Genomic DNA, 13,411 nt, shown 5'->3' with positions numbered 1-13,411 from the left:
GGTGGACAGGAGATGAGACCCCGCGTTCCCAGCGCCCTGGTGCAGGGGCCCCAGCTCGGGCGGCACCCGGGGTGGGGCGGGGCCGGCGGCGGAAGGCCCCTCCCTGGGGGCGGGGCGGGGGCCAGCGGGGCTGGGGGCGGGGCCGGCGGGCGGGCGCGGGGGTGTCCCTCCCTCCCTCTCTCTCTCTCTCCGGTAAAGTCTCGCGGTGCTGCCGGGCTCAGCCCCGTCTCCTCCTCTTGCTCCCTCGGCCGGGCGGCGGTGACTGTGCACCGACGTCGGCGCGGGCTGCACCGTGTCCGCCCGCCCGCCCGCCCGCCAGTATGGCCACCACCGCCACCTGCACACGCTTCACCGACGACTACCAGCTTTTCGAGGAGCTCGGCAAGTACGGCCCAACCGCCTCACGCGGCGGCTCCCCACCCTAGCCCAGGCGCCTGGGCGCTATGCGGCTTCTCGCCCCGCCCCCCCTGGCCCTGCACCGGCCGCTGCAGCTCTCCCTCTACCCGCCCCACCCCCAGCTTTTCCCGCGTGCTGCTTAGGGGCTCCTTGGCCCTGGGTTCCCTGTCCCGCAGCACCCTCCGCACCCTGCAGCAGCTGCCTGGTTGCTGCACCCGGTGCTGTCGCGGGAACCGCAGCCCCGGGACTGCTCCAGGGCTCCTTTCAGCCCCGCCCCTCCCGCACCCTTCAGACGTTTTCCCTCCCTGGACCCTGCTTGCCCACACCTTCTCCGCACCCGGCTCCCGAGCCCACTCTGCACCCGGTCCCCAGGTCCCACGCGCCCGGTTCTCAGGACCCTCCCCAGCTCTGCAGCTTCAACCCCGCTGCGGTGCTCGGGTGTGGGGAGATGTTTAGTGCCGGGCCCCGCCCCCCCCCCCCCCCCCCCCGCTAGTGCTGCTTCCAGGATCCCAGCCTTGCTGCTGGGCAGTGCTGCGGCACCCCCGGCCCCTCCCCCCCCATCCCTGCAGTGGTCCCGGGAGCCGTGCGCCGCAGCCGCAACATCCCCCTCCCCTCCGCACTGAACTGGCCGCCACCGCAGCCCGGGTCCCCGCCACCCCCACCCGCTGTGCAGAGACTGGCCACTGCAGCCCCCGCTCTGCCCGCCCCCCTAGATATTTCCAGAGCTCGAGATCGCAGCCCATTTGGCGGGTCACGTAGAGGAAAATAGCGTGAGGAAGGGGAGTTACTGCCGTCAGACTTAGAACTGTTCCTCCTCTATTTCCCTGCTGTCCGCTACAAGGTTTAAGCCAGTTTACCGGGTCTTGAGCCTCACTTTGTCCCAGGCTTAAGGAAAATTTCTCAGGAAATCATACCTTCTGTTTAATCTCCCTTTCCCCTATTCTCAGTTATTTCTGCTGAGAGAAAGAACAAGGTCTCCCTGGTCCCTCGCTCTCCTGGTCGCCTTGCAAGGCTATCAGTGAGATGCAGCAGGTGTGTATCTATCTGAAGGAAGCATCGCCCACCAGCTCCTGGTGGACAGTCTGAGGTTGAGGCTGTTGCTTTGCCCAGCAATTAGGTGACGTGGTGGGAATCAGGTGGTACTCCACCCACATCTGTTTAGTTCCGTGGGGTGGCCTCATCATTCTTATGTTAGCCGGTGGTTGTCACTACAAGTATGGTGGTGGGAGCATCGCTGCCCTCATCTGAAGCATGTCGGTGGTCCTTTGGTTGGCTCCATGTCCCAGTCCTTTCCCCCTTATTCCTCCAGGGGTGCCTTTTCAGTGGTCCGAAGGTGTGTGAAGAAAACATCTACACAGGAATATGCAGCAAAAATCATCAATACTAAGAAGTTGTCAGCCCGAGGTGAGTGTTCCCTGTCTGGCCCTGGCCTTGAGGATCTGACTTCTGCAGATGCCCTAGGAGTTGGGGGAATATGTGTTTCAGCACTTGGAGATTAGTTGGAATTTCAAGGTGGGTGGATTTTGAAGCCAGACAAGGAGCTGTGAGGGGATTGGATGTGCTCAGGAAGAGGAAAAAAAAAGTAAGTGATGTGGATGCCTGGAATGGTCCCCAAAGGGTTGAGGAAGTTCAAGTTCTCGGTGGAGAATTGGTGGCAAGTGGTATGGAATGAAAAGCTCTTAATTTAGGGTACTTAGAGCCCCTCTCTTTAGAGCAGGCTTGTCCTAGCCTTGTGCCCTGGTGGTGACTTAGGATGGCAATGCAGTAAATGAGCAGTTCTGATCAATCTAGCCTCCCCTGCCCACCAGGCGGCAGAACAGACTCCCAAGGGAAGGGAATCTGTAAACATCAGGAGGCTGCTACTGGTGAGGGCTTCTGGGGAACAGATCCTGCCAGATGAACTTGATTGCTTTTTTTGATCAAATTACAAAGTTGGTGGGGAAGCAGCAGATGTCGCCTGCCCTGAGCAGAGGGTGATAATGCCTCTGGTCTAGAACTCCCAGTGGTCTGGTGTGAGGAGAGCTGCGGTGCCTAACCCTAGGGCCCTGGAGCCTCACCTGGGAGGTTCCACTGCGTACCCAGGACTGGGAAGCCAGCGCCTGTCTTTAACACTTTGAATGCACAGCCGTGAAGTGGTGTTGGGTGCTCGCCAGGCTTACCTCATCTGATAGGTGTAGACCCAGCAGTGTGTGAAGTATGAGGTGACTGGTTATACGGAGGTCAGGTCCTGGAGAGCTTCAGGGCGCAGCACAGGGACAAAGGTTATACTACTCAGAGAAAGGAATTAGGGCTGGGCGGTAGGATGCCCGTAAACATTAGGAGCCAGGACAGATGCCTGGGGAAGAGGTGGTCTTTGGCCAATAATGACGTGTGCATCTAGGGCAAGATAATAGATGTCCCAAGCACCCAGAAGCTCCGAGATTCCACAGAGATGACAGTGGGCTTCTGTTGTGTTGGCGGTAGTTCTGGGACCTGTTCCACTGGGCCGTGTCTGCCTCCTGGCCTGGGTGTCTCCGCTATTCCTATTACCAAGGCTTGTTTTGCTGTCTCCCACCCGGCTCCATTTCCTGTCTCTTACTTTCATGTACATTGGCTGTAAAGCTGACTTGTTTATTTTCTTCCCATCGAGTACCTTGAGTCCAAGGCAATGGTTGTCATAGAGATATGTGGGTGGTCCGATGCCCTCCTCCTGTGGGATGGGGGGACAACAGTAGTTGGGTTCTTTGGCAGACATGCTCTGACTAAGAATGGAAGGTGCAGGCAGGAATGAGTTGAAGATGGGTATCTATCTCCCTGTGCCCACACAGCCTAGCCCTGCCATATCAGACATGGGGCTGTGTCTCCCGTTGAGTGCAGGCTTTGCACCGGGAATGAGGAGAGGTAGGAAGTTGAGAGCTGGAAATGAGTGATCTGAACCTAGCTGGTTATGGTGACTGTGGGGCCACCAACTTGGGCGTTCATATGCCGCTTTCATACCCCCCAAACTTCCTAAGCCGTGGCATGGTGCCCTTTCCTTCCGCATAGCCTTTCTGCCTTATCTTGACTTTCTAAGGTGGCATTTGTGTTCTTCTTTCCCTGCCTGAACTGGATGAGATTTAATTTCTCTGCTTTTCTTTGCTGCTTGAGAATTCTTGAATAAGATCATGTGTATCAGGCAACAACTCCCCCACTCGAGAGATGGCTATGCCAAGACTGAGGCTTTGGCTTATGTACCAGGTTAACTTTGGGACAGAGGCTGTGGCGGCTGGTGGATGTGTTCAGAGGTGCCATTGCTATTTGGAGGTGGGAGAGTGGGAGGGTGTGCTCTCAGAGATGGTATCCTGGTCTGTGGGTGTTGCTGTAGGGGTTGGGTCAAGGTCCACCCTGGACGGTAGCTTTGGGGTTCAGAAGTGAAAACCATGGCTTCCTTGCAGCCTCTCAGTTTACGCTGTATATTTTATAAAGGTGCTGTAGCTGAGGCTGGGTTTCACTCGCTGCTGTCTGTCTGTCTAGGGCTCCGCAGGTGTTGGATTTCTGTGTTTCTGTCTAGGGCTCCGCAGGTGTTGGATTTCTGTGTTTGGGAATGTCATTGCCCCACTAGGATCGTCTGTGTGGGGGTCTGAAGAGGCTTCTCTGTCCCCCCCTGGGATTCCTTAGTGACTTTCTTTGCTACAAACTGAAGGGAAGAAAGGGTAAAGGGCTGCTTTTCCTTATTTTCCATAATAATGTGGCCCAACAGGCATGAGCGACAGCTTAGTCCTCTGGGGGTCAGGTCTGGATAGGAAGCTTTCTTGTGGGCTGTACCTTCTTGTTATTGAAGCCAACATTGGTTGCTGAGTTACCAGGTAGGATGCTCATCCAGGTACGTGTTGAGCATTGTTTTTTATCTGCACGCCTGTCCACATAGGCACTGAAGGTCATGTAACACCATTTTTTTTTTTTTTTTTCTTCAATGCAGTAATAGGTAGGGAGTTGGGACTCTTACAGGAGCCCATGGTTCTAAGCTTAGCTCTACTAGGCTGAAGGAGGCATTTAAAATAGCCTTGAATTCAGGATCTAGTGGGCCAGGTGATGGCAATGATAAATCGTTATTTTAAGATTTAAGAGCACCCCCCCAAAGAGCCTGAGCCCTTATGTCTTTTTTTTATTTTTAAATCTTCATATTCCCTTCTTATCTTTATTCATATGCATACAGATTTTCACCTCGTGGAGCATAACATTTTATATCCTGCTCTCTTTGCTTATATCCAAAGCAGTTTCTCTATATTGCTACAGTTGAAGGGCAAATGGTTCTTTCTGATTTCTATGTAGCTTAGGATTTATCCTTGGAGCATCGTAAGAAACCTGTCTTTGGCCGGGCGGTGGTGGAGCACACCTTTAATCCCAGCACTCAGGAGGCAGAGGCAGGTGAATCTCTGTAGAGTTCGAGGCCAGCCTGGTCTACAGAGCGAGTTCCAGGACAGGCTCCAAAGCTACAGAGAAACCCTCTCTCGAAAAACAACAACAAAAACTGTCTTTGGATTATTTATCTGGATTCCAGATCCGTTGATTGAAATTGATACTGGAGTAATGCCCTTGGCCTTACGAGGGATGCCCCCAGAGCAGTGTTACAAAATCTGTTACAGCATTTACTGTAGTTATTTATCTGTCTGTCGGACATAGGCTTCATGTGAAGAAATTTTCTGTTGAAACTGTGGATAAGAAAAGCCTTCCTCTTCATGAGGACCTGGGAGGTGAGGGGAAACACCTTTTCTTTTTCTTTGCTTTTATGTAGTTAGGCCCTAGCACAGTACCTGATATACACTAAACATATACATATAAAATGAATTGAGGGAGAGTCAGGTTGCTGGAGCCGTTGGACCCTGGTGCTGGCTTGGGTCCCCCCTTTTTGATCCAGGGAGCCAGGCTGCTCTAGAGGAAACAGAGGAGGATAAAGACTTATGCTTGGGGCATAAAGCAGTATAGCTTCCGTTTCCTCCTTTCTTGTCATTAATGACCTTAGGACCACTTCTAAGTGATGACGTTTTATTTCAGTGCCAATGTAGCTCATCTTGAGTACTGGTTCAGACAGCAGCTTCCTAGCCTCTGTCCACAGAAATGCTGCTCTGAGACTTGGGCTATTGCCTCAGAATCTGCATTTTTAACACACGATTCAGGTCATTCATGAGCTGAAATCAGTAGAAGGCTGGAAAGATGGCTCAGTGGTTAAGAGCACTGTCTGCTCTTCCAGAGGACCCTGCTTCAGTTCCTAGCACCCACATGGCAGCTCAGACTGTCTGTAACTCCACTTCCAGGGGATCCAACACAGTTACATACATACAAAACACGAATGCACATAAAATTTTAAAAAAAAAGGAAAATAAATCAGTAGATGCTGGTTGTGGAATAAAGGCACATGCCTTTATTCCCAGTACCCTGGAGACTAAGGCCAGGATGATAGCCACAAGTTCAAGGCCAGCCTCTGATACATAGTAAGACTCTGTCTCAAAACAAAAGAAGACAAAATCACAAGCAGCAGCAGCAGCAACAGTCATCCTTGCTGTCTCCTGGGATTCACCAGTCACACCTTAGCCCAGCCAGCTGCTGTCTCAGGTGGTCTCTGCCGTCATATGGCCATCTGTGTGCACGGCTGAGCTGTGATTAAGGGTCTCATTCTGTAGCTCCAGTTGGGGTGTCACTTTGTGTCTGAGGCTATGGCAGGCTGAGTGGCTGATGTTGTGGTATGTTGGCCACCAGAAGGGTAAAGGCTGTCCCTTTCTGGGTCCAGCTGGCCCTGGGGACTGAAATGGGATCCCCTTGAATGGTTCCAGCTTAAAGTCCCCACCCCTTTGGTGTTGGCCTGAGTAGCCCCCATGACATTTGTGTCCCCGTGGTGTCTCCAAGTAAGACTTTCCTGTTAAGGACCTGGGGAGGTGAGGAAAAGAAGTCAGGACGGTGCAGCAGTGGGGGACAGCGGGTGAAGGGCTCTGTCGCGGGGTGGGGGGGGGTCCTGTGTGAAAACAAACTTCTCTCCTGATTTCTAGAAACCAAACAAATAGTATCCTTCATAAAGGGGAATGAGCTCCTCTGATCTTCCCTGCCATGCGTGAGGGCGCAGGGTGGAGGTCCTCCATGCCAAGGCTCCTTTCCTACAGTCATGATTGAGATGTGGACACCCACTTTCCCAGAAGGAGCTGGGGTGCTGTTTTGGGTGGGGATGTGGCCCATTCCTTGAGTTTCTTCTTGCTGTTTGTCGTCATATCCTTATCAGAAGCTGTGCTGAAACCTTGGCGGTGGGAGGCTGGAGACAGGGAAGGGGAGGGCTCGGTGTGACCAGCCCCCACCCTCCATCTCTGTACAACAGCTTTGGCGGACGAACAAGAGCTGATCCCATGGGTGCCAAAAGGGTGGTGACAAGCAGAGATGGGTACTTTGCACCTCTTGAGTGTCTCTGTAGAGGCCCTTTGTCACCTGCACATAGCCAGAAAGACGTATCCTTGTGGAAACAAAGGCATAAAAGATTTGTTCTGGGTTTGCTCTGAGCTCTAAACACGTACATAGTTTGGTTGATGCTCGGACCCCAGTATTTTCATAATACGGCCTTTGAGTCCCCTAGAGCTGTCTCTCCTCTCCTATGCCCCCTACTCGATCTTTCTTCTTTCTTTCTAAGACGGGTTCAGGTAGTGCAGGCTGGCCTTGAACTTACTCTGTGACTGAGAGTGACCTTGTGAGCTCCTGATCTTCCTGCCTCCACCTACCATGTGAAGCTCGGGTTCTAGACCTTTGCTGTGATTGAATTGTAGGGTCATCCCACAGTCTCCATCTATCTCTCCAGCTAACTCTGAGCCTGACAACAAAACTCTCCTATTGCCTCACTCTCCTGTAGCCACATTTTTTTTTGGACTCTGGTGGGGGCATTTCTAGCCCCTCCCCACACACATACATCATTCCTACTTCCTGGGCCCTATCACCATCGGCAACAGCAGATTCCCATCTGCTCCCCTCTTTTCTCTTCCCTGTCTTTCCCCTCCCCCTCCCTTGCTGCTGCCCTGGGAGGAGCTATTTTTAGGGCTGCTTCCTGGGATGTTTTACTTGGGGCTGGTTACCATGAAGGAAATGTCACCCAAACAGTGAGCAAAGGCTAGGGGCACCCATTGTGGGCATGGAGTTGACCCTGTTTGGGCCCTTAAAAGTAGGCAGAGTGTCCACAGGCAGAGCCTTGCCTTCTTGGGGCTTGCTAGTGACCCCATGGGGAATTTCTCTGTCAAAGCTGGTTCAGAGCTGGAACTTGAGGGCAGTCTTGGCATCTCTTGCCTTTCCCTCCTTAGTTAGCCTTTCCTTGTCTTGAGAGCTGGAGACCACGGAGGGGCTCAGGATTTTCTGTTGTCTGATTGGAACTATTCAAGTTAGAATTGAAGGCAGGGTATTTGTATGTGTGCTGTGTAAGGGACAGAAGCTCATGGGCATATTTCAGGCCCTGTCCCCCGTATTCACAGCCATTAGCAAGGTCCCGGTATTTGGTTGTGAGGGAATTAGAAGACTGTGTGCTTACTCGGTATACTGACATTGGAAACGCTTTGCACCTGCAAAGAGGAAGGGATCTGGCATCGTGGTGTCAGAGGAAGGTCAGTGGGATTGTGGCTTGAGATTCTTACTCCTCAGCGCCCAAAGGTTAGGCTGTTTTTAAGCAGCAGGGGAAGGTGGATTGTGACCCATGTGGCCCTTGTTTCTGCTCCTCAGACAGATGCCCGAGGAGTCAGCAAGGTTTCAGCTGTTTGTGAGAGGAAGGTGGTGGCATTCAGGAGGGCAACAAGATGAGGCCACCTTCGTTTTGTGTCAGAAATCAATGGGACTGCTGGGGCTTCTCACACTAGATGTCATTGAAATTGGAACTCGGGCTCCTAATAAGGCTGCTTCTGCTTTCTGATCCTGATGCCGCCTCTACTGTTAGGGGGAAAACCTTGCAAGAGGGCTCTGTGGTTATAGCTAGGCTGAAGGCCTGCAGGGTGGGTCTCCATGGCAATAGCACACTGGCGGGCAGGAAGTGGCTGTTGTCAAACAGGAAGGGGGGGCTGGGCTGTATGGTAGGAGGAGCCCTATAGAAAGGTGGGTGAGAGGAGGGTCAGCTAGGGACGGTCTACGTTACTCTGAAGTAGACACTGAAGAGAGGGAGGAGGCTGGCTTTGTGGCAGGAGTGCCTGCTGGTTTGTCCTCACCTTGAGATACTGAGCCTAGGCCTACTTCCATGGACCAAGCAAACTCAGTGGCTTCACCCCTTTTAATGTTGAGGATGCCACATTCAAGAAGGGTACTCTACAAATCATTTTCTGTTCCTGCTGTGTAGAACACCCTTTTCTTTCTCCTCAGTCCAGAGGAGACTATAAAACGGGAGGTATGGAGAGAAAGAGATGGGGCATAGCCACTGGAGAAGCCAGGTTGTGCGTGGTGTAAGAGAGTGTGGTAGGCAGAAACCACGTGACTCACTGGACAGAGAGCTTCAGGATGGCAAGATGCCATCGCTGACAAGACTGAGGAAGAGGAGGCATCCTGTGGCCCAGCGCTCCCTGGAGTGGCTCTCTCTGAGTGCTCCTCTTGCTTACCCTCATCTGCAGACTGTGGACTTGCACAGGCTTCACCTCTGGATGGCAAGGGAGGATCTCAGGGAGACCCTAAGAACAAGTCAGAGGGTTCACATCTGCCCATGTAGAGGGGAGAGCGGGTCCCTGTCTTTTGTTATCTTTAGCAATATGTATGAACACATGAGCTGGGGAGATGGTTCCATAGTTAAAGTGCTTGCCATACAAATGTAAGGACGAGAGTTCATGTCTTCAGGAACTCATGTCGATGCTGGGCTGGGGTGGTAGCCCACCTGTAATTCTAGCCTCAGAAAACTGGACTAGGGGGTCCCCAGGACAAGCTGGTTAGCAAGACTAGCCAAACCTACAAGCTTTGGAAGATTTAATCGAGAAATCCTACCTTAGCAAATAAAAAGAATGACCTGTGTGTGGGCTGTGGCGCACACCTTTAATCCCAGCACTCGGGAGGCAGAGGCAGGCAGATCTCTGGTCTACATAGTGAGTTCTAGGACAGCCAGAGCTACATTGAAACATCCTGTCTCAAAACAAACAAAAAAAGTGACTTAATCTCAGACCTTCATGTGCTTGTTCACACATACGCATATATATGCAAACACACACACACACACGAAAAATGGAAAAGGGTCAGAGAAAAAGGAAAACTATGGGCACATGTCAGTACAAGAGACCTGTCCTCTTTACCACCAGCCTCTTGAAAAGAGGCTCTTGCTATGTGTGTTACTGCCTCATGTAAACTTCAGGCATTGCTGTTTCTGTCCTAGAAGTGTGGAGCTGCAGGCTGGGGTTGCGACTCGGTTGGTGGAGTGCATACTTGGCATGTACTGGGTCCTAGATCAGATCCATACGTAAGTGAGGTGTGGTCATACCTATGATGCCAATACCTAAGAGGTTGGGGGATCGCAAGTTCAAGAGCAGCCTCCCTCACCAAAAATAAAAACATACATTCATGCATACTTACATGGATGAATGGATGGAGCTCCTCCCAGGTGAGTGACTGGCTCGTTTACCTCCTTTGGGTCCTAATCGAATGTCATTTCTTTACTGAGGCACCCCCTGAACACCTTACTTATTAAACTTAGCGCTTTCTTCCTTCTCTGCTCTGTTTTTCTGCATAACACTTAACTTCAGCGTCTGCTGTGCCGACTTTCTTTCCCCCACCACTGTTTCCTGACATAGAATGGGAACTCCATGAGGGTAGGGATTCCTGACCGGCTTGTTCATCGGTGTTTTCCAGTGTTCAGAGCAGTGCCTCTCAGGGTGAAGGCCTCGAGGAATACTTTGAGAGGGCATGAGTGAGGCTCAGGTGCTTGTAATAACTTTGTGGAATGGCAGCCCTTCCAAAACCAATATGTTAATTGTTCTACCTTGTGGCTTAGACTCAGAGCAAAGACCAAAGCCTGGCTCTGGGGTTCCAAGAATATATGAGCCTTGCCAAGAGACTGAGGCTTGGCTTCCTGGAGTTAGGCTTGAACTAAGTGGTGAGAGGAGGCCCCTGGACCTTGGGCAGACCCCTTCAAGGAGCTGAGAGACTCGTCTCTCTCTGCTCTGAGTCACTGGTGAAGCAGTGCGCATCCTTATTGTTAGTGCTGATGCTGCGGTGGGGCTGTACCCTTAGCCAGTAAGAGACACGAGAGGAGGTAAGCATTAATCTTCCGGGCCTCCCCTCGGTTGCCACCTCTGCATTGCCCCACACCTGTCCCACGAGGGTGCTGAGGTGAGTGGTCAGAGATGGGGTGGGTGGGTCTGCAGCTGGCACAGCTGGCTTGCTTGGTGCCTTGGTCTCAAGACTGGGGCTGGGAGAAGATGTGGGTTCTCCCGGTTGTTTGGCCAGATATGGGAGGAGGAAACTCACCATCCCCATCAAACAGGTTTATTGCTGCTCTTTTGAGTGTTTCTGTAGGTGGAAGTCTCCAGCCACGTTCTGTCTGGGACCAGAGATACCAGGAAATGTTGGGAATTATCCAGGGTTCTCCTGGCTAAATCCTGGTCATTGGCTGTGCTGAACCTGAAGGTGGGAAGAAAGGCCTGACCCAGATCCTGGGCAGCTGGGATGGATTAGCTGGGTAGCACAAAGTTGAACCTGTTGCTAGAGGGAAGGGTTAGGGCACAGCTAAGGATGGGAAAACAAAGTGAGGAGATTCCCGCAGTCTGTCACCTTTGCATTATCTCGGCGCTTTATTCCTTTCTTCCTGTTACTTAGCGTCTCTGGGCCTTAGTTCTACCATATATACAGTTGGAGTCATCAAGCTGGGCATTATGATACACACCTTTGATCCCAGCACTCGGGAGGCAGAGGCAGGTCAAGTCTCTGAGTTCCAGGATAGCCAGGGCTACACAGAGAAACCCTGTCTCGGAAAACCAAAAATAAATAAAAAGGGAGTAATCATATCCCCTACCTGGTAGGACCATTGAGAGGGATTATAGCACACTTTAAAGAGATAACATCTCCTGTATAGAGTAGAGGTAAGATGGCGAGAAACCCTTCTCAAGAAAGGCAGGAAGGCTGCGGGTGTAGCTCAGTTGGTAGACCTAGATGTAAAAGTCCATGAGTTCCAGCCCCAGCCGCATACACCACACATGGTAGTGCACAGCTATCATCCTGGCACTCACGGTAGAGAGAAGAGGACCGTGAGTGCAAGGTCTTCCTCTTCAGCTACATAGTGAGTTTGAGGCTAGCCTAGGCTACATAAGGCTCTGCCTCAAAAGCCGATGCAGAGAGATTTCTTGTCTTGGAGAGTTGGGTTGTATTGGATTCTCTTCCCCGAAACCCAGAGTCTTCAGTTGATATTCTCATTTTTTTTCATTCTGTCATGGCATCGCAGTGGAGAATGAAAGGTCTAAGCCACATCACCTTCATCATCTTGGTTGACTGTGGTACTTTGGGCGGGTCACTCTCTCTTCTTAGCCTTGGTTTCCTTATTTATGTAATAGAGCAAAACAGATCCCTATTTTACAGTTTCTGTCAGTATGAACTATTGAGAATTCGTGATTCTGCCTGGCAGAGTAAAGCTTAGTAGTGGTAATTGTTAACGCTGCTGTTTCTGTTGGGTTCTTAGTGAGCGGTGTTTACAACTTAGACTCTTGAGCCCTCTTGGAAGAACTTATGACACAAAGGTAGCAGTTGTGGTGTGTAGTGTGAGAAGTACGAGAAATGCAGTGGGAGAATGGGGAGATGGGTATATTCAGAAGAGATCACACCCTCCCAGAAAGAGCAGGGAAGGCCACATTCTAGCGGGTAGATAAGGGAAGCCGAGTGGGGAGACTTCTAGGCCTCCCTGCTCTGACCATCTCTCTACTTCCTGGAGCCCTGCCTTCCTGTGAAAGGAAATGGCCTACCTAGCTCACTGGGATCTCAGGACTCAACAGATTCTGTTCATTTCCTCAAAACAGTAGTCTAAAGTGTGAGTGCAGAGGCCAAATCTCAAAGTGGTGGGTAGCCAGGAAGAGAAGCTTCTTGAAGAGAAGCAAGATTTGCGTCCTCCTTTCTCTCTCTATAAAACAGGCATCATAGTTACGCCAGTCTCTCATGGCCATGTTAGGGGAAAGCAAACATGTCTGTCTTGCATAGTGGGCCTTTAGTCAGTTCCAGTGTTAACTGCTGTTGTCTTACTTTAAAATATTTTCATTACATTTATTTACACATATGCATATGTGCATTTGTCATAGCGTGTGTGTGTGTGTAATCGTGGGTAAGAGAATAACTGTGGGAGATGGTTCTCTCCTACTGTGTAGGTTCCAGGGTTCCAAAATCAGGTCACCAAGCTTGGCGGCAAGAACTTTCACCCACTGAACCGTCTCACTGGCCCTGTAATTGGTGTTATTTTAATTCATCATTCCTGCGATCACCCACGTTGTCAGTATCACTGTGTTTCACAGTTGTTACAAAGACCACCTCGGAGAATCGTTAGAACTTCCAGCACAGTGACTGCTGTGTCCCAGACTCAGTACACATTAGCTTAGCCTTCCTGGGACCTGTGCTCAACTGTGATCCAGATTTCTGGAAGATTCCAGAAATAAGCAATTAATAAATTTTAAATTGCATGTTGTCTGAGTAACATGATAAAATTTCTTGCCATCCTGCTCCATCCCACTCAGGACGTGACTCACCCACAGATCCACACAGCGTAAACTCCTTGTCCGTTAGTCACTTAGTGACTTTCTTGCTTATCAGATTGATCAGCTGTTGTAATACCGCAATGCTTTTTCCCCTCTCCCTGTTTGAGACAGGGTTCCTTGACCTTCTGCTTCTGTCTTACCTCTCAAGTACTGGAATTACAGGAGCTCACCAGCACCTGTTTTGGTTGTGGTTTCTGTTTATTTTTCATAATGCTAAGAACTGAACCCAGGACCTAGTATGTGCTACGACAAGTTCTGTATCAGTGAGCTATGGGTTTTGATACACTGTCTCAATCTGTAGCCTAGGCTGACCTTAATCTAGTACCTTCCCTTCCTCTACTTCC

At 51.1% G+C, this 13,411-nt stretch overlaps 1 protein-coding gene across 11 annotated transcripts in view; it reads left to right on the top strand.

Moving 5' to 3' along the window:
- Positions 1-306: 306 nt before the first annotated feature.
- The window catches only part of Camk2g (calcium/calmodulin dependent protein kinase II gamma), a 55,891-nt gene continuing 42,786 nt past the window's right edge, over positions 307-13,411 (top strand). For 7 of the 11 annotated variants that reach the window (XR_005283024.1, XM_038310652.1, XM_038310649.1 and 4 more), the window contains exons 1-2: positions 307-385; positions 1,706-1,800. Coding sequence is in view for 8 of the 11 variants with exons in the window: in XM_038310652.1 (XP_038166580.1) it covers positions 321-385; positions 1,706-1,800 (160 nt within the window). In the remaining 3 variants the exon portion in view is untranslated. Of the gene's footprint in view, positions 386-1,705; positions 1,801-9,712; positions 10,963-13,411 lie in introns of all 11 variants that reach the window. The other 4 variants (XM_038310655.2, XM_042054121.1, XM_042054120.1 and 1 more) reach the window with 4 other exon arrangements.

This window comes from Arvicola amphibius, chromosome 13, assembly GCF_903992535.2.
Source record: "Arvicola amphibius chromosome 13, mArvAmp1.2, whole genome shotgun sequence".
In the NCBI taxonomy this organism is placed as follows: domain Eukaryota; kingdom Metazoa; phylum Chordata; class Mammalia; order Rodentia; family Cricetidae; genus Arvicola; species Arvicola amphibius.
This window is presented reverse-complemented; position numbering and strand designations above follow the sequence as displayed.